The sequence below is a fragment of the Cololabis saira genome, chromosome 3, assembly GCF_033807715.1.
Source record: "Cololabis saira isolate AMF1-May2022 chromosome 3, fColSai1.1, whole genome shotgun sequence".
NCBI lineage: Eukaryota > Metazoa > Chordata > Actinopteri > Beloniformes > Belonidae > Cololabis > Cololabis saira.
In genome coordinates this window covers 43,334,357-43,361,427 of record NC_084589.1, presented here as the reverse complement: position 1 = coordinate 43,361,427, position 27,071 = coordinate 43,334,357, and the positions used below count along the sequence as shown (strand labels likewise).

At 37.4% G+C, this 27,071-nt stretch overlaps 2 protein-coding genes across 3 annotated transcripts in view; both read right to left on the bottom strand.

Moving 5' to 3' along the window:
* Positions 1–8,984, bottom strand: part of bbs9 (Bardet-Biedl syndrome 9) — a 208,704-nt gene extending 199,720 nt beyond the window's left edge. Inside the window, exons 1-3 of the mRNA XM_061717987.1 lie at positions 8,883–8,984; positions 3,389–3,507; positions 2,126–2,276 (exon numbers count right to left, since the gene is read on the bottom strand). Of these exons, the coding sequence (XP_061573971.1) occupies positions 2,126–2,276; positions 3,389–3,500 (263 nt within the window). The 5' untranslated portion in view covers positions 3,501–3,507; positions 8,883–8,984. The remainder of the gene's footprint in view (positions 1–2,125; positions 2,277–3,388; positions 3,508–8,882) is intronic.
* Positions 8,985–12,734: 3,750 nt separating this feature from the next.
* The window catches only part of nt5c3a (5'-nucleotidase, cytosolic IIIA), a 28,609-nt gene continuing 14,272 nt past the window's right edge, over positions 12,735–27,071 (bottom strand). The window contains exons 1-8 of one of the 2 annotated variants that reach the window (XM_061717578.1): positions 21,353–21,374; positions 19,764–19,862; positions 18,570–18,639; positions 18,307–18,439; positions 17,571–17,660; positions 17,281–17,443; positions 16,969–17,169; positions 12,735–14,382 (exon numbers count right to left, since the gene is read on the bottom strand). In XM_061717578.1, coding sequence (XP_061573562.1) covers positions 14,281–14,382; positions 16,969–17,169; positions 17,281–17,443; positions 17,571–17,660; positions 18,307–18,439; positions 18,570–18,639; positions 19,764–19,862 — 858 coding nt within the window. In that variant the 5' untranslated portion in view covers positions 21,353–21,374 and the 3' untranslated portion in view covers positions 12,735–14,280. Of the gene's footprint in view, positions 14,383–16,968; positions 17,170–17,280; positions 17,444–17,570; positions 17,661–18,306; positions 18,440–18,569; positions 18,640–19,763; positions 19,863–21,352; positions 21,375–27,071 lie in introns of those variants that run through there. The other variant, XM_061717577.1, reaches the window with a different exon arrangement.

Sequence of the window (27,071 nt, the reverse complement as noted above, 5' to 3'; positions counted from 1 at the left end):
GAGCTGCAGACCAGCAGCTGGAGAGGTTTTTCTCCTCAGACATTCCAGCAGGGCAGAAGCATCCTGCCACTGTGGTTGAATCCATGTTCTTAGCTGCAGGGTGAAATCCACTCTTATTTTAACTCATACTCAGAAAATAATTACTGTTACAACTGCCCCTTTTTTGTTTTAAAGACCGGTTATGAATGAGTAGTAGGTGCTGTTCCAGTGATGTTGATCTTAGATTCGTTACTTATGTACGTCGCCACAAAACCACTGCAAAAGACTCTGCTCATTTTCTGGATGGAGAAAAAAAAAAAGAAGTGCTTTTGCTAAATGTTAACCACCATTTTTGTTTTTGTGATGGGAAAAAACAACATGGGAGCAGATATTTTCTTTCATCCTTGAAAAACCACACTTGTCAGCATTGACACAAAACATTTTACCATCTGCCTTCTACAACATGCTTCAGTCTCGGGGATTATTTCCAAAATGCCCACCAGGCATTGAAAATTGTTGTGCAAACAAACCACAGGTCACTACATCTTCCAAACCAGCTCATTTTATTGGACTGTGTTCCCAATATGTTGTTGAGCGCCGTCTTCAAGATAAACTACATCTTTTCACAGAAACTTTCCTCTCCAGGAGGTTCTTGTGCAGCCACAATAAGGAAATGTAGCATTTGTGTGGAGATTGGTGGTACAGCCCTCTAAAGCACTTGTGATGTGTTGTCTTTACATTTATTGTGTGGTGCTCTTACTAATCTCTTAATTTGGTTAAGAAGTAAATAGTGATACTTATACGGTGTGAACACCAACTGCATGTTTTTGCTTCAATATGATATGCTTTTTGTCATTTCTGTTGGATCGGATAACAAACATGGTGTTTTGGTGTATATATGAAAGATATGCCTGTGCATACTTTGAAAAAAGAAAAAAAGTCACTATTTCAGTAATACTGATCTGCACTGAGATCAGCAATCTGGAGATTAAAAACGTGGAATCTCATTGAAATGCCTGTTTCATTTTTGTTTTGTGCTGTTATAGTCCAAAAGCACTCTTTCCAACCATAAATTCTGCATCGTACCAACTGCTCAAACGAGGTGAAGTTCGTGTCTCATGTCTGATGTACAGTTCATTTTCTCGAGTCTCACTTTTAAGCCTGGCCTGTTGCAGCAAAGACTTAGGCCCCGTTTACACGTAGCAGAAACGGTGGTGTTGTCATGCCTTTTGGCCGTTCGTTTACACGAAAACGAAGCTCAAAGTCACCAAAAACGATAATTTCTAAAAACTCCGGCCAAAGTGGAGATTTGCAAAAACTCCGTCTTCACGTTTACTTGTAAACCGAGGGAAACGGACATTTAGGCTTCAGAATGTCACATTATGCCACAGAAACGTCACCACACTGCAAAAACTCCAAATCTTAACAAGAATATTTGTCTTATTTCAAGTTAAAATGTTTCACTTTTAGTCAAAGAAATCTCATTATACTTAAAACAAGACTCATCACTGGAAAAAAGTGAAAATTTACTTGAAACAGGTGAAAATGGTCAAATAACAAGTTAATTTATCTGGTGATGACTCTTGTTTTAAGTGTAATGAGATTTTTTTGACTAATAGACAAATATTCCTGGTAAGATTATGAGTTTTTGCAGTGCAGCGTCATGTGTGCGACCTGTGTTTACAATTTGTTTGGCCACCGTCAATATTTTCTTGTACTTTACCTGTTTTATATTCTAAAGTCACACTTAAAAATAACTCCACTTCTCTGTCACTCCAAACAAAAGACTCTCGTTTGTCTTGAAAGTAACTGAAAGTTACTCGTGTTATTTGTTGATGTTTTTTTCCAGGATTCTGATTGGCTAGCATGACTTTATCTTCTCGTTGCACTGCCCCCTGTAGGTTTGGCTGCTCATAGCCCCTTAACAGCGTATGTATGCGGGTTCGTGTAAATTATGGTATTTTTCAAAACGTAGAGGGGGAAATATCCGTTTTTTGTAAATACCCGGCTACATGTATGTGTAAACGTGGCCTCAGTCTCTATAAATGTGGCCCATGTTCTAATACGTCAGCTACATCTGTGCTCCAGGGATTTTGCCTGCTATCTATCCGAAAGACTTGGTCCCTGGTTTGTACGGTATACTTACGACACAAACTTGCCCACTTCGACCTGAATTATGGCATTTTGAAGTTGGACTTCAAGGAGCTGAGCGTCAGCCGGGCCTCCTTCACTCGTCTTAATGGCGTGTGGGGAGAAAATCCGCAGCATCCCCATGTAACTTCCCACCACAATTTTGTCTGCAAATTTTTAATCACACAAGAAAAAGGTTATGTACCGTCATGAGCCAAACCATTAAAAAAAAAGCCAAAGAGTTAAAAATACTTTATTAATCCAAAAAGGGAAATGTGTTAACTTCACTTTTAAAAAATGTTGCAGAATCTTTTTTTTTCACGGAGAAAAAAAAATGTTTGTGGTGTTAACAATCCAAATTCTGTATTGTGTCAATTAGTTTAACACAAAGGTCTTATTTGCTTTGGCTGGTAAATTTGTAAGTTACCTAATTAGACAGGTGCAAACATACACACTAAGGCTGGGCGATATGGACCAACAGTCATATCTCGATATTTTCTAGCTGAATGGCGATACTCGATATATATCTATATTTTTTCCGTGCCATAATTGGGGTTTCCCCCAAAGCATTATAGCATAGCATCTCTGTTAGCTTCATTTTTTTCTGAGGCAAACCCTTAAAAAAACAGTCAGTTTTAATACAAAGCCACGTGCCAAATGTCACACAGGTTCCTTTATTAACAGAGGTCTGCACAATATCAAAATGTATAAAACAAATGAAATAAAAATAAACTGCCTGCATATATAGAATAAAAATGCTTCTTGAATAAAATAAAACAAATATCCCTTTTCTGCATAACAATTAAATTAAAATACACTGTGCAATTAATACAATGTAGACAGTAACAGGCAGACTTTTCCACTGAGGTTGACAGTTGTGCAAATAAAACATTTGTGCAAATCTCAAATAAAACATGTAAACAGATATTGCATCTCTTTGAGCAAATCTCAAATAATTACAAGTCAACTACTGTACATTTTACAGATTTTGTGCCAGGAAAACTAACCTGTCAACACTGTCAAGTTTCAGCACACAAAGGTACTTTTTTGCCAGCGCGAGGGGTCAGCGTTGATGTACCAGTACAGTCAATTTGTCACAAAATAAGCTATAAACGATATAACGATATAAACGATATTGTCTCGTACCATATCGCGTTTGAAAATATATTGATATATATTAAAATCTTGATATATCGCCCAGCCATGATACACACAGTAACTAACACAGTTAAAACCACTCTAGGTTTATGTAAATATCAGTTTGTCATTCTGCACTGACCATGTCCGGTGCCACTGTTGTCTACGTCTCCGACACATAAGCAGCCCTGGTCAAACTCTTCCCCCTCACCGAGGATTGATGACCACCAGTCACGCGCTTTGAACAGAGACATGGTGCCTCTAAACGGAGAGAGACAGAAAAAAGAGAGGTTCTTGTGAATTAATTAAATAATAAATGCATCAAAATTAACAATAGGAATCCAATCTATTAAAAAAAAGACCCAAAAGCTGGAGCAGAATTTTGGAAACTGACTGTGATATGTTATAATATCTGCTACTCAAAGCATTTCACAATTGTTTGTGTGTGTGTAATAAAAGGAGTGAAAGTTCATAACATTTTACGTGAATAGGTTCTGCACTTAATGGCGATAAGGAAGAAACCGTTCATGATTCTGTGTGATTTGACTGAAGCACTTGCCAGAGGGGAATAGGGTGTTTGAGAAGTGTCTTATACTGTAAAGCTCAGGAGAAATAGGTGTTTACAAGGTCCTCTGAGGAGGTAGAGGAGAATCTCATTCTGTTTTTTGCTGTGTTGATCACTCTCTGGAGAGTTTTTTGCCTGCTGCTGAGCAGCCAGTATACCACACACTGATGTTGTATTGCAGGGTGCTTTCAAACCACCAGCATCTTTCCAGTCTTGTTTTTCCTGAATCTCAGGAGGAAGCATAAGTGCTGTCAGGCCTTTTTACGTTGTCAAATCAAGAGAGTGTGATGGATTTAGAATTATGAAGGTAGATTTGTGTCTTAATGATTCAATCAAAAAAAAGATTGCTTAAATCAAAAAATATATTTTCAATTAAAAAAATATTTTCAATCCAAAATAAAAGTGTTCAAATGCAATTTTTTGGGTCTCAAATATTTTTTTGCATCCAAATACTTTTTTTCTTTGATTGAAAAAGTTTGTTTTTTTAAAGTTTTTTTTCATTGAAAATATATTTTTTTTCTTTTTGAAGCAATTTATTTTTTGATTAAATGATAGACACAAATGTCCTACCCATAATATGGCCCAAACACAAAAAAACACTACTTCAATCAAAAAAGTTGCTTCAAACTAAAAAACGTCACTTCTATCAATGAAAACATTTCCAATCAAAGAAAAACAGTGTTCAAATGCATTTTTTTGAGTCTCAAATATTTTTTTGCATTCAAACTATTTTTTTCTTTGATTGAAATCATTTATTTTGATTGAAGTGATTTTTTTTTTTAATTGAAAATATATTTTTTGATTGAAGCAATCTTTTTTTTGATTGAATAATTAAGACACAAATTTACCTCCATAGAATCCAACAATTTAATACAATGAAACTTTTCAACACAGCCTCACTTGACGATTGATGAATAAGTATTTTTTTTTTCCTTCTATATTTGGTTCATTGGGCAAAAACAAATATATCAATTTCAGGATCTCAGATCCTCCTGAAATTAGTCCAGCCACAGCTTTATCATCTGTTAGTGTGGTAAACTAAGGTACATTCTTAAGTTTACAGAGAGCAGTGTATTAGAGTCAGCAGGGAATCTTGAGGGAGTGGTGAAGGCTGAGTGAAGGTGGGAGAGAGAAGAACCAAGCCTTACAGTTTTTTGTCAGTGTGTAAGAAAGTCCTTAATCAATGTCCAGTTGAAACTGGGGAGGCCTAGATCAAACAGTCTGGAAATCAGTACATCCTAAATAACCATGTTGGAAACTTTAATGTAGAAGTACATATAGGGTCGCCACCCGTCCCTTGAAATACGTAATTGTTCCGTAATTGGGAATTAAAAGTTGCGTTTCGTATTGAACCAATACAGACATATATTATGTTCTTATTTATTTATGTCATAATATACAGGTGAAGGTCAGAAAATTTTAATATATTGCAAAACTTCATTCGTAGTAAATTCAACTTAAGGTGAAACAAATGTATTATTTCCCACTACATGCAAAGTGAGATATTTCAAGCCTTTATTTGTTATAATTTTGGTGATCATGGCTCACATTTTATGAAAACCCCAAATAAAAAATCTAAAAAAAATAGAATATATTATGAAATCAATAAACAATTCAATCATCAAAATTATAACAAATAAAGGCTTAACATATCTTGCTTTGCCTGTAATGAGACAATGTAATATTCATGTCTAGTTTCACCTTTTAAGTTGAATTATTGAAATAAATTAACTTTTACACCATATTCTTCACTTGTAGCTATATTCTCCATCTGGGCTGATGTGGACAAACGTAGCATAGGAGGCTATTTAAGTTGCTAGTAGGTTAGCTGTCTGTACAGTCATGCAAGTTCAATGCTATTAAAGCACTTTAAACTTTAAATCAAAGCGTTTTGTTTTTTCATATAAAAATAAATACATTCCCATGTATTATAGAAGTTTTGGGGATGTCCCTTTTTTGGCGCCTGTGCTGCTGAAATCGGGGTGTCCCTTATTTCTATTTCTTAAAGGTGGCAACCCTAAGTACATAGTCCCATGGTAACTAGCACTGTGTTTTAGGTAAGTCAGGAATTTGTGTGGCATGATAGCATCCTGTATTGTAGATGAATATTGCAATAGCTAGTTAGCTCATGCTTTGAATGCTTTCCCAATGCCAACAGGGTTGGCAGCTGCTTTGAGTTTAACAATCTAAGCAATTGACTCACTTCATGTTCATGGAAAGTGAGTATTTTGTAGTTGGTAACAAGAGGAGTCTGCATTTGAGTTCTGTAATTTTACTATAAGCAGTACTCGAGTTGTAAAAAGAAATCAGGGGGGATGGTGGATTTTATCATATGGGGACAGATCATTTGTGCCGATTACAAATAATATAATATATTACAAATAATAGCACTGACCAAAACACCTGCAGAAATACTGCAGGAATGACATAGCAGCAGTTAAATGCAGCCTTCTGTAAGCTTTAAATATCCACTGGGCTTACATCAAATACATCAAAACACAACAATAAAAAACACTTTTCTGAACTTATCAATATGATTCTGTCCTTCACAGGATAAGTAAAATGGATCACTGCAAAAACTCAAAGTAAGAATAGTTGTGCTATTTCTAGTTAAAATGTCTCATTTTAGTAAAAAAAAAATCTCATTACACTTAAAACAAGACTCATCACTGAAAAAAAGAACAATTTTCACCTGTTTCAAGTAGATTTTCACTTGAAATAAGTAGAAAAATCTGCCAGTGGAACAAAATTTTTTTGCTTGTAATGAGAAGATAAATCTCGTCCCACTGGATTTTCTACTTACCGGTACTTCAAGTGAAAATTTACTTGAAACAGGTGAAAATTGTCAAATAAGTTATTTTTCTGGTGATGACTCTAAATGTTGAAATAGCAGTAAAACCACATTCATTGATTAAATGACATAAGGGATGGAAAAGGGGGATGGCAGTTTTACAGGGGGACCGTTTTTATTTAAGGGGGGATGCTATCCCCCCTCATCCCCCCTCAACTCCAGTACTGACTATAAGAAAGGTAAAAAATGCTGTTTGGCTCCTCTCCTATCTAGCATTTGATTGAACCGAAGGGTTGCTGCATTTGTAGCTGATCATTTGTTGAATTCTCTGCCACTAGAAAGGTAGACCTTGAACCTTTGCAATGGTGACCCATTGAACTACTGGCCACATTATCGCCAAGAACAGTAAGCCTTGGCACTCAGTACTGTACAGCAAGCTGCCAACTGTAGCTAAATAGAGAGTTGGTGCCCAGTCACATGACTTCAGGATTGTGTGTGAAAGAAAAGGAGAATGACGGGGGGGGGGGGGTGGAGGCAAGCAGCTTTTCTACTTGTGCTGAGCAGGTGGAACAGGCAGTTAATCCCGGCAGAAATGGATCAGTCCTATCTACAGCACACTTGAACTGTAGGCTTGAGTGAGTGTTAAAGTAAGTCCCTCTTTTAAATTTGATCTGACTTATTTTATTAAAAAAAAAAAAGGATGAATTTGCACAAAATTCCAGCATCTCAGCTTGGTTTTGCTGTCCTTATCAAAGCATCACCTTAATCAACACACACAATACAAATGAAGAGTTCATCACGCTAAACAATTAACCACGGTATGCAAATAGAGTTGCAATCATCAAACACATGTATGCAATTATTATAAAAGGTATACCAGTATAGAAACAAAAATAAAGCCTAAGAACCTCAAAATGACACCCAATATCTTTTGAAACAATATAGGTACAGCAACATTTAACACCATAGGATCGTAGAGGATGTTCAACTTTAAATTCAGCCGGATATTTTAAATTATTTAAGAAATCGGTCACGGAAAGGGATTTAGTTGCTTTGTAGTGCCTTATAGCTGCTTAACACTATACATACATACGTATATATACACACACAGGACTGTCTCAGAAAATTAGAATATTGTGATAAAGTTCTTTATTTTCTGTAATGCAATTAAAAAAAAACAAAAATGTCATACATTCTGGATTCATTACAAATCAACTGAAATATTGCAAGCCTTTTATTATTTTAATATTGCTGATTATGGCTTACAGTTTAAGATTAAGATTCCCAGAATATTCTAATTTTTTGAGATAGGATATTTGAGTTTTTTTAAACTGTGTAAGCCATGATCAGCAATATTAAAATAATAAAAGGCTTGCAATATTTCAGTTGATTTGTCACAATATTCTAATTTTCTGAGACAGTCCTGTACATTTAACTGTGTATTTCTAAGTCAGTGTGGCTGTTTTATGTAGTTTTATTTATAGTGGGATTAAATATTGCTGAGTCTTCGACATTACATCTACAACTTTAAAGATATTTAACATTGTGTTGTGATGATTTCAATTTGAAACGTTCTCAAAGCTCATCTTCTGAGATTTGAGAAAATTATGTCAAACTTGGTCGAAAAAACACTTCATGTTAAAGAACAAAACTCAAATATCCTATCTCAAAAAAATTGAATATTCTGGGAATCTTAATCTTAAACTGTAAGCCATAATCAGCAATATTAAAATAATAAAAGGCTTGCAATATTTCAGTTGATTTGTAATGAATCCAGAATGTATGACATTTTTGTTTTTTTAATTGCATTACAGAAAATAAAGAACTTTATCACAATATTCTAATTTTCTGAGACAGTCCTGTAAATATACATACATACACACACAGGATAGAGAGATAGATAGATAGTCAGACATATATACACATATATATGTTAACAGGAACTTCATTAAGTCAAAAGCCACAATTTTGGATACTGGAACTTCAATATAAACAAATAACCACACACTTGATGCTTATTTTAATCCACAAAAAGGGGTATGATAAAGCCTGCCCCCCTCCGTGTTGGAACAATAACGAGTGACACATTCAGGACCTGTTTTAACCCGTTACCACTGGAATCAGCCCACAGGTAAATTATCTTACAGTCACCTGGTTTAACTTTAGCTTAGCTCAGGCTAATTGGCTAAATCGCCAAGTTCCCTGGATACGAGCTGAAATGTCAGAAGTAGTGCCGCTTTTGACTGAACGGAGTCGGCGTTGTTTTATAATTGCCCCTACCTTTGCAGAAAGGTTACTCTTCGTTCACACAAATCTCACATTTCTCAACCTCCTGCTCAGAGCCATCGTCCTGTTGTCATGACACTGACGCTCAACGGAGAAGCCGCGTTTGTGCGCAGGCGCAGAAGAGGAGCGGTGGCTGACGGGAAATTGAGTTTTTCCTGTAGATGAGAATCAGAATCGGAATCAGATTTATTTGGCATCTCTCTTGAAATAAAAACGGTCAAAATCATCCCCCCTGTAAAACTGCCATCCATCAATGAATGTGGTTTTACTGCTATTTCAACATTTAGAGTCATCACCAGAAAAATAACACCAGAAAATAACTTGTTTGACAATTTTCACCTGTTTCAAGTAAATTTTCACTTGAAATAATTTGGAAAATCTGCCAGTGGGACAAGATTTATCTTCTCATTAGGCCCTACAAGCAAAAATATCTTGTTCCACTGGCAGATTTTTCTACTTATTTTAAGTGAAAATCTACTTGAAACAGGTGAAAATTGTTGTTTTTTCCAGTGACTCTTGTTCTAAGTTTAATGAGATTTTCTTTACTAAAATGAGACATTTTAACTAGAAATAAGACAAATATTCTTGTTAAGATTTTGAGTTTTTGCAGTGATCCATGTTACTTATCCTGTGAAGAACAGAGTCATATTGATAAGTTCAGAAAAGTGTTTTTTATTGTTGTGTTTTGATGTATTTGATGTAAGCCCAGTGGATATTTAAAGCTTACAGAAGGCTGCATTTAACTGCTGCTATGTCATTCCTGCAGTATTTCTGCAGGTGTGTTGGTCAGTGCTATTATTTGTAATATATTATATTATTTGTATTCAACACAAATTATCTGTCCCCATATGATAAAATCCACCATCCCCCCTGATTTTTTTTTACAACTCAAGTACTGCAAGTGAGGTCAAACAAGACAGGGAATTTGACTCCGGTTATTTTCACTCACTGTACAGTAAATAGATAAATGACAGTTCTTATTAACATATATAGAATTTGTTTTAAAAGTGAAAGGTGCAGCAGTATGAGGTAGACATGGTTATTGAAAGGTGCATTGTTACAGCATAAAAATGTAATAAAAAAAATAAGAGAGGAAACTTGGGGAGGGGACATGAGACAAACATTAAACACACATGGCATTCATGTTTCCGGCCTTTTATTGTTCTATTAGATGCGTTGGGGAAAGAAAAATGTATATTTGAGTCAAAAGAAAGTAGTTGTTCATGAGGCTTCTTGGTACGTAGTCCATGTTAATCAGAATCAGAATCAGTTTTATTGGCCAAGTCAGGTCAAACAAGACAGGGAATTTGCTCACTGTACAGTAAATAGACAAATGACAGCTCTTATTAACATAGAAGATATATATAGAATTTTTTTAAAAAGCAGTATGAGGAAAACATCGTTATGGATTCATCAGAGCAACAGCTTGGGGGAAGAAACTCTCTGTCTCTGGAGGTTTTGGCGTACAGTGCTCTGTAGCGCCGTCCAGAGGGGAGGAGTTCAAACAGACTGTGACTAGGGTGTGAGGGGTCTGCAGAGATGTTACCTGCCCGTTCCCAGGTCTTTTCTATAACCAGAAAAACGTAATTCTGTGGTCATTTTAAGTCTTTTGTAACTAACAGTAAGTCCCACAGCCCATAAAAACCTGCAGGTTGTTTGTTCACACAATGCAACCTTGAAACAGGCATCTTTCCATGCACCAGGAGATATTTCACATATCAGATCTGACCTTTACAAATGTGCGAAACCATGGGATTCTATTTCTAGATTATCATAAAAAAATTGCTGTACAAAGTTATATGATTCAAACCAACCTTCTCCTCCGTTTCACTCTGTGCATCAAAAAGACTTAAACTGATCAAAACCTGGGATTTGAAAAAGGATGCGTTCTTCTAATAATAAAAATAATAATTAAAGCTGCAAGCAGCGACGAACGGGCCATTACACGTGCAATTTCCACCGATAAAGGTCAAGGACTCAAAACGAAGTCCGATGACACCACCCATGAGTCTTTATGTCAAACCATTCAAAAGTTATGGCAGAAAGTAGGAACTATCAAATATGGACCAATCAGATGAAGGGGGGCGCGCTTTTTGGCGTCTATCGTCGCCACGGTAACGCTTTTCACTGAGAAAAGTAATGCGCATCGTCGCAGGATTTAGACGAACATTTTGATGTATAACACACCTGGGTGCACGTTACGGTTCGGGCCGCATTAACGGCCGAACGAATGGCATAAATTGCGCCAAAATTACATGATTAATTGAAAATGGCCGACTTCCTGTTCAGTTTCGGCCATGGCGCCAACAGACTTCTCTTTAAGTTGCGACATGATACAGGTGTGTACTGATTTTCGTGCATGTACGTCAAACCGTATTGTGGGGCTTGAGGCACAAAGTTTTCTAGGGGGCGCTGTTGAGCCATTAGGCCTCGCCCATTAATGCAAACCATTAAATATCTAATTTGTTGCCAGGCCTGGCTTGCGTGCAAAATTTGGTGACTTTTGGGGCACGTTTAGGGGGGCAAAAAGGCCCTCATTTCATCGGAAGAAAAACAATTCCTACAGATACAATAGAGCCTTCGCACTGTCAGTGCTCGGGCCCTAATAATCTTTATTTGTCAGTATAAATAGAAACACACACCGAAATGTGTCCTCTGGTTTTAACCCATCACTAGTTAGATTAGGAGCAGTGGGCTGCCATTATTCCGGGTTAAGGGCCTTGCTCAGGGGCCCAAAGTGGTTCATCTGGATTTCCATACTGGGGGCTTAATAATAATAATAATAATAAATAACTTTATTTATCCGTTAGGAACTTCATTTGTGAAGGATGGAAAAGCATCAGCATCAGTGTGTGTACAGATAACATATGCAACAGGACAGTACAGAAACAAACCAAACAATCAATATAAAGCAACATACATTGGGCAATCACAAATACTGCTGGACTTAGATGCTGTAAAACCATAGCATAGATAAAATACGAGAGAGAGAGATAACAAATATAAGTCCCCCGTTAAGTGCGTGATAAATACAATGATTTTTTAAAAATATGTATAAAAGCGGGTACAAAAATGAATAGGTAAGATCAGCTGTTTGAGTCTGATTGATGAGGGCACAAAGCTTGACATGGCTCTGTTTGTCCTGAATTGTAGTGATCTGTATCTGTGACCTGAAGGGAGGAGCTTATACTGACTATAGAGTGAGTGTGTGATGTCTGAGGCTATTTGTTGTCCCTTTCGTTTAATCCTTCTGTTATAGATGCCCATCAGTGATTCCTTCTTCTGTCCAATTATTTTGCTGCTCAATGTAATAATTTTATTTAATGGATTACGGTGAATATTAGATAAGGATCCGAACCAAGCTGTTATGTTGAAGGTTAAAACTGATTCAATAAAACACTTATAAAATGCTGTCAGAACTGATTGGTGGACTTGAAGTTTACGGAGTTTCCTAAGAAAAAAGAGGCGTTGCTGGCACTTTGAAAAAATGGATTCAGTGTTAGGTTGGAAGTTGAGCTTGTGGTCGATTACTGTCCCCAAATACCTATATGAGTTAACCCTCTCTATAGGCTGATTGTTGACAGAGATAGTGGGGATGTTGGATGGACCTCTCCGAAAGTCAACAACCAGTTCCTTAGTTTTAGTGGTGTTGAGGTCCAGACAGTTCTGCCTGCACCACTCTGTAAAAATGTCCATCTCAGCCTGCAGCTGACCCTCTGAGTTGGTAGTTGGCTTGAACCTGGTCCAGACCAAAGCTCACTTCTGTAACCACTAAACTACCAACACTTGTATCACTGTATTAAAAACAAAACAAAAAAAAAAAAACAATGTCCAGTCTGTGATCCATTCATGGCCTCTCAAATGTTTTCATTTTATTTCTTTATTTGTTTTTATTGCATGTTGTAGTCACACCAACAAATGAAGCCATTTGCTTACAAAAATAAAACACAAGTTAAAACTTGAGATAAAACATCTCCAATGCAGGAAAAACAATATACATTTCCATATACATTTCCCCACATATACAGAATAATATAGTTCCCCATTTTACTGATACATATATTTTCAATCTCCCATTTCTTTGACATTACATTAGAAGTAAAAGGCAACATGCAGGTGATAGCAGCACATTTAAAATACATACAAATTCAAGGGAAAGTTTTAACACAATATGTTGAGACAAAGACTTACATTTTAGCTTTTAAAGCTCCTGAAAAGACAATATTGCAGAGGTAGTGCTCAATTTTACCCACAGAATAAAAAAGAAATAAAAAAAAATCTAACAGACTTTCAAGAGATCTTAAACTGGGTTTTACTGAGCCACACACACACAGCAGTGTATCCCTCCTTCTTCTACAACAGTGAAACACTTCACACAGATTTCCATCTTAATGAGAAACTGGACGTCTCCCGTTAGGTTTATTACTGCTGTAGTTCCTTTAATGACCGCTAGAGGTCAACCTGAAATGAAGTTTCTAAGCTTCAGTGCCAGAGTGGGAATGATGAGTGGTGTTTTCCATGAATGTTTCATGTAGAATAAAGAGATATTTTTCTTCTTTTGAGAGTCGATATGGTATCAAATCAACATATTGGGGATGTGATAAAAACGAGGTTTATGTAAACATGGCTTCTTTTATGCAGAGGATTGTTCCTACAGCCACAAATCAAAGCAGCAGCCACATAAACTCAGAGATGGGGAAACTGATTTTCCCATAGAGTTTCACATTGACACCCTGAAGCTTATATCTAAACAGAATAATTCAAATAACACTGTTGGTTATCATTTTGCTGATGCTGCCACTCAAATTTATTTTCTAGGAAGCACATTTTTCTCTTTATACACTGCATATCGTCATACTACCCTGTTTAGGAGAATTTGAGCCAAACCTTACAACATGTTGAAACACTGAGCAGGTGAACATGCAACAGACCAGTCACACAGTCTAAGTAACAGAGGTGACAGGCATAAAACTAAAGCAGAGTCCTTCTTTGGGCACCAGGTTTATCGTGTACAAATATTACAATATCAAAAAGAATTTTATTTAGGGATAAAAAAATTAGAACAATGTGCAAATTATAAAGAGTTTTCTTTTGTTATTTATCTCTCTATTGGTGTATCACAAAATGACTTCAGAGAGGAAACGTAAGAAACAATTCCAACTGATAAAAACGCACCAGATAGTTTGCTGCTGCTGTGAGAACTTTAAAAAAAAAAGTTCATTCAGGAGATGTAAAATGTCTTTAAAAAGGCCAAAAGACAGTGTGGTGCAGGTGGGATTTGGGGCAGAGAATCTGAGCAAATGCTCGTCAGCTCCGAGGAGAGTGGAGTGGTGTAAATTCAGCTGCTGGAGAGAAAACAACGTGTGGGGAAGGGGTGAACTGGGGAGTGGAGTTATAGGACCTTCTGAAGAATGGCGTTGGGAACTTCCAGAGTCTCGTCCCTCACGAGGACAATGTCATAAGCGTCCAGGTATTTGTCCAGACTGTCCTCCACCTGCAGAGATCACAACGACATTTGTTAGGGAAAATCTAAGTCAAGACTCTCAGCAGATAGCAATCAGTCAATCATGTAAAAGTCAATTTAAAATATGTTTCAAAATCTTATTTCAAATAAGGAGTGTGGAGGTCGAGATTTAATTAAAGAATCAGAATCAGATATATTTTACTGATCCCAGACTGGGACGAATGAGAAGGAGAATCAAGGAAAACAAACATTTCAAAGATACAAACACACTTAAAAAAAAATAAAAGTCTAGGTCAAAAAGATCTCAAAGAAAAGGTGCAGTAATGTGTGATGACTAGTGTTGTCCCCGATCGATCGGGCCCGATCACGGCATTTTCAAAACATCGGTATCGGCCCAAAAAAGTTCCGGGACATACCTAGTTATTTTTTTTTTTTTATTTATTTTTTTTTATATTTTTATCCCGGTTTTTTTCCCATTTTTACCACCCCGTGCTCCTACCTAAGTAACAGTCCTGTGCATTGCCATCCTCTACCAACCCCGGGAGGGCCCTGCACTGAGCTCAGGTCTCCTCCTTAACCTGAGGAGTGAGCAGGCCGCATCTTTTCACCAGAGGGTGGGGTTTCTCCGGCCAGACGTAGCGCGTGGAAGGATCACGTTATTCCAAACTGTTTTAAAAAGACAGCGGTAACTTCTTCAAAACAGTGTTTTTTTTGTTGATTTTTTTTTTTCCACTTTAACTTACAAGTCTGTCCTGATCAGCTGTTTAAGGCCGTGTTCAGACTGCCAGCCAATATCCGATTTTTAGCCCATCCAGATTGAAACTGGACTTTTGAAGTCTGAACAGTCTCAAACCGCATGAGATCCGATTTTTGCAAACCAGGTCGAAACCACCTCCGGGAGGTAGTTTCATATCACATTTGGGCAGATGCGTCTCAGTCTGAACAGCTCCAAACACTCAGATCGGTTTTGACTGTTCGTGACGTCACTCTACGCGACGCCAGACCAGACCCATGCGCCAAACCACCCGCCCATTTCGAGTTGTGGAGCTACGTTACAGGTATGGAGCAGTCGGATGTGAGCTGGCTCCATCTTGTTATTGTTTTTGTTGTCGCAATTACATGACGTCACACAATACACGCGCTGGGTGACACCTCCGCTCCGATGTCGTTGCTACGGCAACCCGTCAGATGAGTCAATGATGTGGCCCAGTCTGAACAGAGCCAGATGCGATTTGGACACTTGCTAAAAACAGTGTGGACAGTCAGCCCTGAAAATCGGATATGAATCAGATTTGCCTGCAGTCTGAACGCGGCCTTAGTGACTGGGGAGCTCAAATGCTGAAATTGCCATTAATTGCCATTAGTCTCCATTAATTGTTCAGCTTTATAAACTCTGATCAGAGATAACTCCACAGCAGACGTTACATCGGACCTATGTGGGTACATTCACTGAGAAAGGAGGGCCGGCTGGTTGCTATGGTTACTAATGAGATGAAGGGGTAAAGGATCACAGCAAGGCACTGTTTGGTAGAAAGAGGTAATAAGAGCAGCTGCTGTGTGAAACTATGAGCTTCATCAAAGAATAATCTGGAACTGAAAGTGGCAGAATCTTGCTGCTGCGGTTTTGTTACATTTCTCTCTGTTTAATAGGATTTGAAGATGGTTAAATAGACACACTGATAATTTAGACAAAAAAAAAAGGCAATTGTGGAGAAAATTTTGACAGATTGAAAATACATCGGTGGCCTCTTGACCCAGTATGAACCGTCCAGACCCCTCAGGTCATTGGGATGCTGTTTCTTTTTATCAGTTCCTAGAGTCAGAACCAGATATGGAGAAGCTGCGTTCAACTTCTATGCTCCACATGTCTGGAACAAACTCCCAGAAAGCCTCAGATCAGCTTAAATAACGCCTTCATTTATAACCTTGTTATAACCACATGCTTGTAACCACATGCAAAACACAGCTTCGTAAACTGAGTCTACCCATATACTAGGGGTGTAACAATATATCGTGCCACGAAATTTCGCGATACAAAAACGTCACGATACGTGTCGTGGAGGTGACAAAGTGTATCGTGATATCGGGTTATTAATATTAATCTATTGTGTTGACTAGTAACGCGCATCCGACCACATTTATAAAATAATGAACCCTGAATGACCAAAATAACCTTCTTAACAAAAATAAATCTCCTCTTACACTTTTTTATGATGTAAAATTGTATGCATTTATTTACTTTTATTTATTTATTTAATTTTAGTTGTTACATTTTTGGAAAAGAAAAAAGTCAAATCATACATGAGAGAAACTATTCAGTTTGTGGCAAAATATTTGTACTTGTATGAAACTGAAGATGCATAATGCAAACCTGACAAACCTGATACAAACTGTAACAATAGGGCAAACGTACAGTATTGTTTTGAATTTTGTGTCTTTCAAATAAAAGACAATTTTTTCCAGTCATATGTTCCTCATTCAAGGTTGTTAAAAAAATACTGCTATAATATCGTATCGTTATCGTGACCTCAATATCGTGTATCGTACCGTATCGTGAGATTAGTGTATCGTTACACCCCTACCATATACCAGCCGTGGACCAGGACGATGACTGACCTTGTCGTTGAGGAATCCGATCTTCAGGATGTTCTCCACGTTGGGGACGCCGTCGGCCATGCTGAGGTCTCCCAACGAGTCTCCCAGCAGGATGATGTTGCAGTTTTCCTTCAGCTGCTTGAAGTACTCTGTGTTTCTCAGAGCACCGTCATGTTTGTTGTACACGTGGATCAGCTCACCTTTGAATCCCCTCAGGACACCCTGCAAGACAAAACAAGACCCGAGATCAGCTACTCCGTTTTTCAGTCACCTGGATGAGCAGTAAATGATGCACACAGGACCAGAAGAGTCCGTCTCTTATGCAGGACTTGCATTTTCATCGAAGTCCATGAAGTTTGAGACGACTTTTACGTTGGGGTGGTAAACTCCGGCCTGATGGATGATTTCCTCCAGGATATCTCCCAGGCCAGCGGAGAAAATAAAGACGGGCACGTTGTGCTGATGCAGGCGGTCAAAGAAGTGCTCAAAGCCTTCTCTGTGAACGTGGTTAGAAAAAAGAAGAAAAAAAAACACAATTAAAATCATTTTCTCTTAAGTCTGCTCTAACAAACGCTGCAAAACCCAGTTTCACACATTTCTACCATCTCATGTTCAATAAATACCTGAGTGCAACGTCAGACTCCCGCACCACCTCCGGCAGTTTGTCCTTCTCTAACCGCTGCTCCACGAGTAGCGAGTGAGACTTGAAATACCTGAGAAACACATGCTCATCTTTACAGGGTTCATACACATTTTAACCAACAAATTTCCATGACTTTTTCATGACTTTCCCATGACTTGGCAGTTTCCATGACTATACATGACCTCTAAAACATCAATGTATGAATGAAACATAGTAACAAAACAATGTAAAAAGTCACCACAGTGGAGATCTAATGACAATTATGGTTTTATACAAAAATGTGTTTAAACTAACAGTGATATACCAGCAATATGTTGTAGTATATGTTGTATAGTAATCTAACATAACTGTAATAACTGTTGGAAAATGTGGTCACTTGATCCGATCTGCATGATGCGCAAGATGCTAGGCACGACACTTTTCGTTACGAAATATTTATTGATAAATTTTAAATCTACCTTATAGGCTTTTTTTTACTAAATGTTATCATTAAGTGAGAAAAATAAATTCCAAGACTTTTCCAAAACTTTTGGGGTGAACTTATGTTTCCAAAACTTTTCCAGGCCTTGAAAATGTCATTTTCAAATTCCATGACTTTTCCAGGTTTTTTCAAAACGTACGAACCCTGTCTTTAGGATCGGTTTGTTGACAGGAACATGACACAGACTGTTTCGGTCAATACTGAGCATTACAACTTGCAAGTGTTTGTGACTTACCACTCAACCATAAATGGATATTTCTCCTCCATGGTGAGGTGAGGGTCAATCTCAATGGGATAATACGTATTCTTCAGCTGCAGCAGCTTCTGTCTGCACTCTTCTGTTACCAGTTTGCAGTTATCGATAATATCTATGCACATGAAATAAGACAAAACAAAATACTTGTTTAAAAAAAAAAAAAAGCAGGCTTAGATGGATATATGTGCATACTGCTGAATAACGTGGAGAAAAGTGTAATATTGTTTTGGTGTGATGCTCACTGTGACACGTAGGACAGCGTGAGCCATTGACGCAGAATTTGCTTATCGTCATGTCAAAGTCCGTGATGATCTGAAACAGTCAAGAACATTTTACATATCAGAACCACAGGAGATAATATGGTAAAACAGGCATCAAAGAAAGCAAATTACTTCATTTGGTTTCTAATAGAAGGACGTACAGAGAACTGGAAACAGTTCAATGAGGAGGTTCGATTAGTGCAGTGGTCCCCAACCTTTTCTGTACCGCGGACCGGTTTAATGTCTGACAATATTTTCACGGCCCAATCTAAAAGGTGTAGTTGATAAAAACTAAATAAAATGAAAAGATCGGCATTAAAAACTGTGGTATTTTCTCTATAGTAGTAGTAGTAGTAATAATAATAATAATAATAATAATAATACGTAATTTTCGAAAAAATAAAATAAAATAATGGAAATTGTAAATTACCTTTAATATGAGTATTTCCATAAATGTGTTTTTATGTCTCATTAACGTTATTTAAAGCCAGGCTTTTATTTTATTAAGGAGAAAGATATTTAGTGCTTTTATTTTGAAGGCGTCTCGCCGAGACATTGTAAACATCCGGCGCTTGGAACTTTAACGATATAAGTTTTAACAGCAGTAGAAAGTACGGTATGTCTGAAAGACTAAACTAGTGTTGGGAATGCTAAAGTGGTGCCTAACTGACACAAAAAACAACCTGGCTGATAAGGATTTATTTTCTTTGCAAATGTTATGCCGTATTTATGTACATATTGAGTTTGGTTGCCATGGTTACTCGTGTATTGTGGTTAACGGTAGCTGTTATTACCAACCGAGCGAGCAGCTGCGTCGGTCTGTATTTAAGTTAAATGAAACTTATATGAATGTAGAAAGACTAACCATTTTATTTTATTCCTTTATAGTTCTTACTGTGTGTTTGCAGTGTATTTACATCCAGGGAATAAAAACATTGTGAACCATCAGTTTGAGAGTCAACCATCATCGGTCGAGGCTACAGAAATAATTTTTTTCTTTCTGTGCGTCCCGGTACCAGATGACCCACGGCCCGGTACCGGGCCCCGGCCCGGGGGTTGGGGACCACTGGGTTAGTGAACTGGTAGGATAGTTTTTTTTTTTTATCCACTAGGTTGTGCTGTTTCATCCAATCACAGACGAGCGCAGCGTCATCATGACTCCAGGTTCTACAGTACCTGCAGTTTGGAGGCTCCTCCCTTGATGAGGCCACAGATGATCTGCTCCACCCGCTCGGGGTCCTTCATGTGGACCGTCGGCTTCTCGAACTGAGGCATCTAGACATTTGGAGAAAGAAAGAGAAAATGTTACCATGAAAATCCTGTGAATATGTAGGAAAAAAAAACCCCAAAAGAAAAAGGAAAAGAAAAAAGAAATGCTCAGACTTGAAGGAGGACAATGAAGAACATCCAGTTTGGCATCAAATATGCAAAACGAGTTCTATCTTGAATATTCCTGCCAGTTACTTCAAGATTTGCCTTCATCAGCAGAACATAGTGTTCCCCAGTTTAGACACGAACACACGCAGGTCTCAAAACAGCTTATGTTTGGAATCTGTTGGTGTTATTGAAGAAGCTGAGTGGATACCCAAACATCCACACTCACACCCCGTAGAGAGGATGTGAACTTCAGCCCTTCGTGTATGTTTATCTTGCCAATGCCTGATGTGTCTGCCTCTTTAAGTTTAGATTTGTCATATCTTGAGCCAGTCCGTTTTTTTCTCTGCAAGCGAAACAAACTCTTTACTGACAGGCTTGAGGAGGCACACAGAACAGGAGGATTGAAGACGGACAGGGAAAACTAAATGGTAAAAACTCAGTCCTGATACAAGTACGGCTTCCCGGAAGACTCGAGTCAAATCGAGGCTTCGGCTGCTTAATTCACTCGGAGACCGTTTGAGAAAAGACAAAAAATTCTGCAACCGGTCGCAGTTTGTGACCATCACCTGCAAAGACTGCTCGACTACACCTGGGAAAAGTGTGCGTTTGTGTTTCCATGTCAAACTACCCAGTTAGGAAACGAGAAAGCCTGGGATACACCATACCTACTCTTTCATGAGGAAAGAATGAGGACCACCAATAACATCTTCGTCAATTGAAAAGGACATTGACGACGGATTAAGAGTTTAGCTTCAAAAACAAACAATCTACTGTGTGTAGCGAGTGTTTAAGCAAAAAAAAACAAACAACAAAAAATGAGGCTTCCACTTATATAATCAGAGTTTGACTTGGCAGCATGTCTTATATCAAACTGTAACAAGAAACTCGGAAAACAAGTTAAAAATAAACTGAAGATCTTGTAATTTTTCATGTTTGCTTTCAGAACTCAGAAGGCCATTTATATGTCAAAAAATGAAGAGAAACTGATTCTGAATTTGAAGTTTTTAAATGGGATTTGATGACAATGAATCATATACATTTTGCATTTAAATGTGCATAAAAATCTGCAATTTAGCAACAAATCTGCAAAAAAGTTTTTAGAGGGTGTACTCCCTTATTTAGTGAATTTCAAACCTGCTTTTCTTGTGAGCAAAAAGTTGATTATTGGTAGTACTACTTTATCTCTAAATCTAAATCATACCATCCCACACAGTTTAACAGATATGATTTTTTTAAGCAACTGCAGATTGACAAGTTAGAATACACCATTATTTGAAGTTTTTCGAAAACGTCCCATTTCTGAAGCAACAAAAATTTAATTCAGTAAATAAAGTCTCCTAATAACAGACAGAGAGGCCGGAGGTGTGAACCAGCTGCACAGGTCTTACCTCAGGTCTGGTGTCTCCGCAAAAACAAGAAAGAGGAAAAGATTGTATGTGTGCGCAGGGTTTTTATATCTACAGAAACAGGGGGGGGGGGCCTCAACTAACACTGATTAGACACCATAACCCCTCCCCCGGCTGCACGCTCAAACACAAATACAGTGACAGTTCTAGTTGATGCATGTCACCACACACACACACACACACCTGGTAGAGGTGAAGCAGCATTTGTAATCTGGACTTTTTCCAGTAACATGCCCTCTGACCCCTGGTAAAGGGATTTTCTTTTATCAATTAGTGGGTTGGGTCTTTCTTCAGGACTACGACTGCTGAGAACACACATTTCTAACTAGGCCTGTGTTGAAAAAAATCGATTTCCCAATTCTAAATCGATTCTCATATTAATTCCTAAAAATCGATTTATATGTCTAAAGATCGATTTTTTTTTCTTTTTATTTATTTATGTATTTTTTTCCATCATTACATTACAACTTTGTTATTTTTTTGTTTATCCCCAAAAAAGGAATGTTTTGTTGGACATGAGAATAACTGGTGCCATGTTTTTGCCTTTAAATATGTTTAAAGGTATGAAAACATTAAAGTGTTAGGTTATAATTGCATAAATTGTCTATATTTCATTACTTTATATACTGTCTTGGGGTTACATTTGCAAAAAATGCTAAAAACCAAATGCTGCAACTCCTCTTTTTAAACTGGAATTTCCTGGCTTGAGTGTTGTTGTCAGTGACATAAGTATTTGAAATGAACATGATTTTTAAATATCTGTTGACATATCGGGGTCATTTTATGATTCGTTTTATTATTGCTCTTACATACAGCTCCTTTAAGAATCGGAATCGAATCTTGACATGTGAATCGATCCCCAGCCCTATTTCTAACACACAAGCCCCCCATGCAAACACACACACGTAGTAAATAGACGGAAAATGCGTGAAAGGTCACAAGGGTTAAGGTTCAGCATCGCGCGCACACGCACACACTTTACAGTGTATTTTGCTTATCTTCCCACACCAGCTTTAATATTTGGCTCTTATAGATGTGCAGCGTCTGCACATTTCTGGTGGAGTCTTAACACGTCCGTGAGGCCCGGAGGCTGAAAGACGTCAACTCTAAGAAAACCTTCCTCATATCTGCTGATTTTGTACTTTCAAACTCAGTACAACATCAGAACAAGTATCATTTATTCAATCGATGCAGCTTTATCGTGCTGTTTCTCTGTGTATCACATCAGTCTAACAGGAAACAACATACGTCATCACAAAAAATGGTTGTTTAAAAAGGAAGATGATGCCAAAAAGATGAAATTTATTGCTGTTATTGGTCCCTTGCAGTTTATCTTCCTGCCCTAAAATTAATCTACAGAGTCCCAGTTAGTTTCATTGTCTGAAAATAATCAAGCGTTGCGTTACACGTTAAAGAGGATATGATAAGTTCATTTACAGCCATAATATTTTCATTTTTGGTACCTCTAGTAGCCCTGACTAATATAACTCCAAAAGGCTGCAATTATTTTATGGACAATTAAAATAAAGAAGACAGACATCTCTCAACATTGAGAGGATTGTCTAACAGGGAGAAAGCAGTTAAACGTGTTCAAGAGTTTTCTTATTTGTCGAATTTGTGTCGAAATGTGAACTGCCTGAAGACATTTGCCTCATTTTATCTCATAAGAAACTTCTGCTCTATCTTACATAATAAAACAAAGCCAGAAATCTCCCAAAGTTCACCTAAACTAGGGTCTGTCAGACTTCACAATTCAAATGTCTTGTGCATTCTGTTAACAAGCTCTGCTGTTGCATATCTACACTACGTCCTTTTAGCTTCCAGTCATGTATAAGGTAAAAGTTAATAATTCAACATTATAACACTGTAAATATAGCATGGAAAAAACATAATATGGGCCCACAAGGAGCTGCAGGAAGCATCGTCTCCTTTACTGTATTACAGGATTCAGTCATTCCAATTATAAAAGAGGAAGGAAGCTACTTTCCTCAGCGTTACAACATTTTACTAGAAATTACTGTAGCTACCCCAGAGATTATCTTACGTCATTTCATTCAATTACAAAGCCCCCTCAGCAAAGTAAAGACCAATCAGATAAGGAGGTTTACACTAGAGATCTACTGACCGCAACATTTCTATGCTGATTGTAATTTCTGAGGCATATTGTGAAAATAAGAGAAATAGAGAAATAAAAAGTCTGAAAGTATATATTTTGATGAATGAATTGGCTCAAAAAGCTTTGAGATAACAAACGTTGTCATTTACGTTGGAAAACGTGTCAATCAGAGCAGCAGCTCATTCAGACTTCAGACTCTAACTGACCTGCATTCATTGACTCCATGGACGCTGGTGCTTTGTTACGGCTCAGCAATGTTGTTATCAAGCAGTTCACTGTTTCATCACAACCTTCCCTAGTTCTTTTTTTTATCTGTACAAAACAGAGGACTGATGGATGAGAGGACAGCGGAAAAAAACGTTGCAATTTCTATCACAATCGCAAAGTCACTACGTCAACAAAGATACGGGATGAGTAGAAAAGGAGTGTTTTCAGTGCGATCGTTTTTACCCAGTGAATACAAAGATATCTATGATGACATCATTATCACACAAAGCCATGAATATTTTTTACTTTTCCTTGCTAACATTTCATTCATTAAAGGACTCTGAAATGGTGAAATTGTTTTAAGTCAAGGAAAAAGGAAGGCCAGTCCAGATGATTCAAGGCTCTGAGGAGCATTTTTGGAAACAAAACAGTGATAAAGTAGTAAATGCATGTGATTAAAATGTTCTTAAACCACATCATTCTGAGCACAAACTGTTCATCTGTTAGCCTCCGGTAAATGATATCACTTGAAATAATGTCTGATTGTGATGTATGATTCATGTTAAAACATACTGCCTAAAAAAAGGACAATAAAAAAGAATGAGGTGTACTTTAAGCTTCTACAGACAGCATCCTTAAATCTCTCTACATTCATTTTTTTTTCCTTTTTTTGTGTTGAAAAAAAAATCAATTTCCCAATTCTAAATCGATTCTCATATTAATTCCTAAACATCGATTCATATGTCTAAAGATCAATTTTTTTTTTTTTTTTTTTATTTATTTATTTATGGTTTTTTTTTTTCATCATTACATTACAACTTTTGGTTATTTTTTTGTTTATCCCCAAAAAAGAATGTTTTGTTGGACACAAGAATAACTGGTGCCATGTTTTTGCCTTTAAATATGTTTAAAGGTATGAAAACATTAAAGTGTTAGGTTTTAATTGCATAAATTGTCTATATTTCATTACTTTATATACTGTCTTGGGGTTACATTTGCAAAAAATGCTAAAAACCAAATGCTCAAAAATTAAAAACCAAAATAGACCGAAAATAGAACAAATAAAAACAGAATATGGGAAAAGATAAAACCGATTTCATCCGTCTCTGTTTCCTCCCTGGATCTGTTTGATAATTCTGCCACATGATGTTTCTGAAAGCAGTTCTATCAGCATTCTGGGAGCTGATTGGTCCTTACAGCATCATTAGCTGCCAATACTTGTTGTTAATCTCAATACTAGTAGTAATCATTCATGCAATAGCTCAAAAAACAGTTTTAATAACACTAACCCAAATCAATATCGGAATCAAATCAAATCTTGATAATCGATTCTGAATCTTAAGAATCGGAATCGAGTCGATTCTTGACATTTGAATCGATCCCCAGCCCTATTTAAGACACTAGTTCTACTGAACTTGGCTTCAGTCCTTGAAACCCGGAACATGAAACGGCCTCTTCTGTTTCTTTACTGACCTCTTAGATACTATGACACATAAAAAAAGGTCGACTCTCAGATTACAGCCAACCACAATTATAGGTCCATGCAGGACACACATACGTGTGGCAGTACGAGGGGAGGTTTTGTCAAGGCATCGTAATTCCATGTATTACAAATCCCCTTAAAATTATTCCTGTTTCCTTTGATTTGGCCCAATTTTCATCTTCATTTGGAGTTCAGCTTGTAGAACCATTAAAATACCCAACTGTGCAACAACTACTGAGCGTTTTTTCATTAAAACTTTCATTTTCTTTGCCACTTCACAGATTCTTGTTGGTGATTCGGGCATTTTTCAGCTTGTGCGATGATGGACCGTGAGAGTGGGAGAAGCTGGGCTTTCCAAATCCTGGATACGGTCTTGAATAAGCCCCATGCTCGAAAAATACTAGTGTGAACTAGTCCGTCTGTGTGTGTGTGGAGAGATTATTAAGTTTTATGTTTTATGTAAAGCGCTTTGTGTTGCATTTTTTATTTGTATGAAAAGCGCTATACTAATAAAGATTGATTTGATGAAAATGGGTTGAAGAGGAGACGTCAAAAACACTGCAAAATCTTAACAAGAATATTTGTCTTATTTCTAGTTAAAATGTCTCATTTTTAGTCAAAAAATCTCATTACACTTAAAACAAGACTCATCGCTGGAAAAAACAACAATTTTCACCTGTTTCAAGTAGTTTTTCACTTGAAATAAGTAGAAAAATCTGCCAGTGGAACAAGATTTTTTTTGCTTGTAATGAGAAGATAAATCTTGTCCCACCGGCAGATTTTTCTACTTATTTCAAGTGAAAAGTTATTTTTCTGGTAATGACTCTTGTTTTAAGTGTAATGAGATTTTTTTTACTAAGAATGAGACATTTTAACTAGAAATAAGAAATATTCTTGGTAAGATTTTGAGTTTTTGCAGTGTAGGAGAGGAGTAAACTGTATAACGAGTAGAAGGAAATTTAGGCCATTTGTTCTCAACAGTCTTTGTGACACTTGAACTTTGATCCCTCAACTACCTGCAATTTGATGACTATCATTCAAAGTAGGTTTTAAATATTTGAAGATTATCCCTCAGACCAGTCAGTAAAATATTTGCAGCAGAACAGTTATGTCATAAAAAGCTATGATGAGGGAGTTTGCTTAGGTATCATTTTCATGTGCACGACGTCTGGCCTCTGCTGCTTTCTCAGAGCCGACCACACACATCCTTGTTTCTCATGTCATTAGGACCGTGTACGGACACATTTAGCCTCTGATGCCGACAATGTACAGCATTTTGACCCTCCAACATCTCTGTTAACATGATAAGTCCTGCAAGGCAGTCGTCACAAAGCCATTGTTGGTTTTGGACAAAGTTTACAAGTTGTAGACTATAAAAACAACAATGGACCAATCATTAGATCGGGGGACTCATTGGTAGTGGTTCGCATTGGCTGAATAGGCTCCAGCTGATCCAAAATGCAGCAGCACGAGTAACGACAGGAATCAGCAGGAGAGACCACGTCTCTCCAGTGTTAGCGTCGCTCCGTTGGCTACCCGTAAAATTTAGAATCCAATTTTAAATTTTATTATTTGCGTATAAAGCCCAAAACGGCTTAGTCCGCAATATTTGCAAGACCTGATAGTGCCTTATGTTCCTGGCAGAGCTCTCCGCTCTCAGAGTGCAGGTTTACTCGTAGTTCCTAGAGTATCTAAATGTAGATTTGGAGGGTGGGCGTTCTGCTATCAGGCACCATTACTTTGGAACCAACTTCCAATCTGGGTTAAGGAGGCTGACACCACCTCCACCTTTAAAACTAAACTTAAAACCTTTCTGTTTAGTAAAGCCTATAGTTAGTGTTTAGTAAACCTCTAGCTCAGGGGTTCTTAACCTTTCTGACCTTGGGGCCCAATTT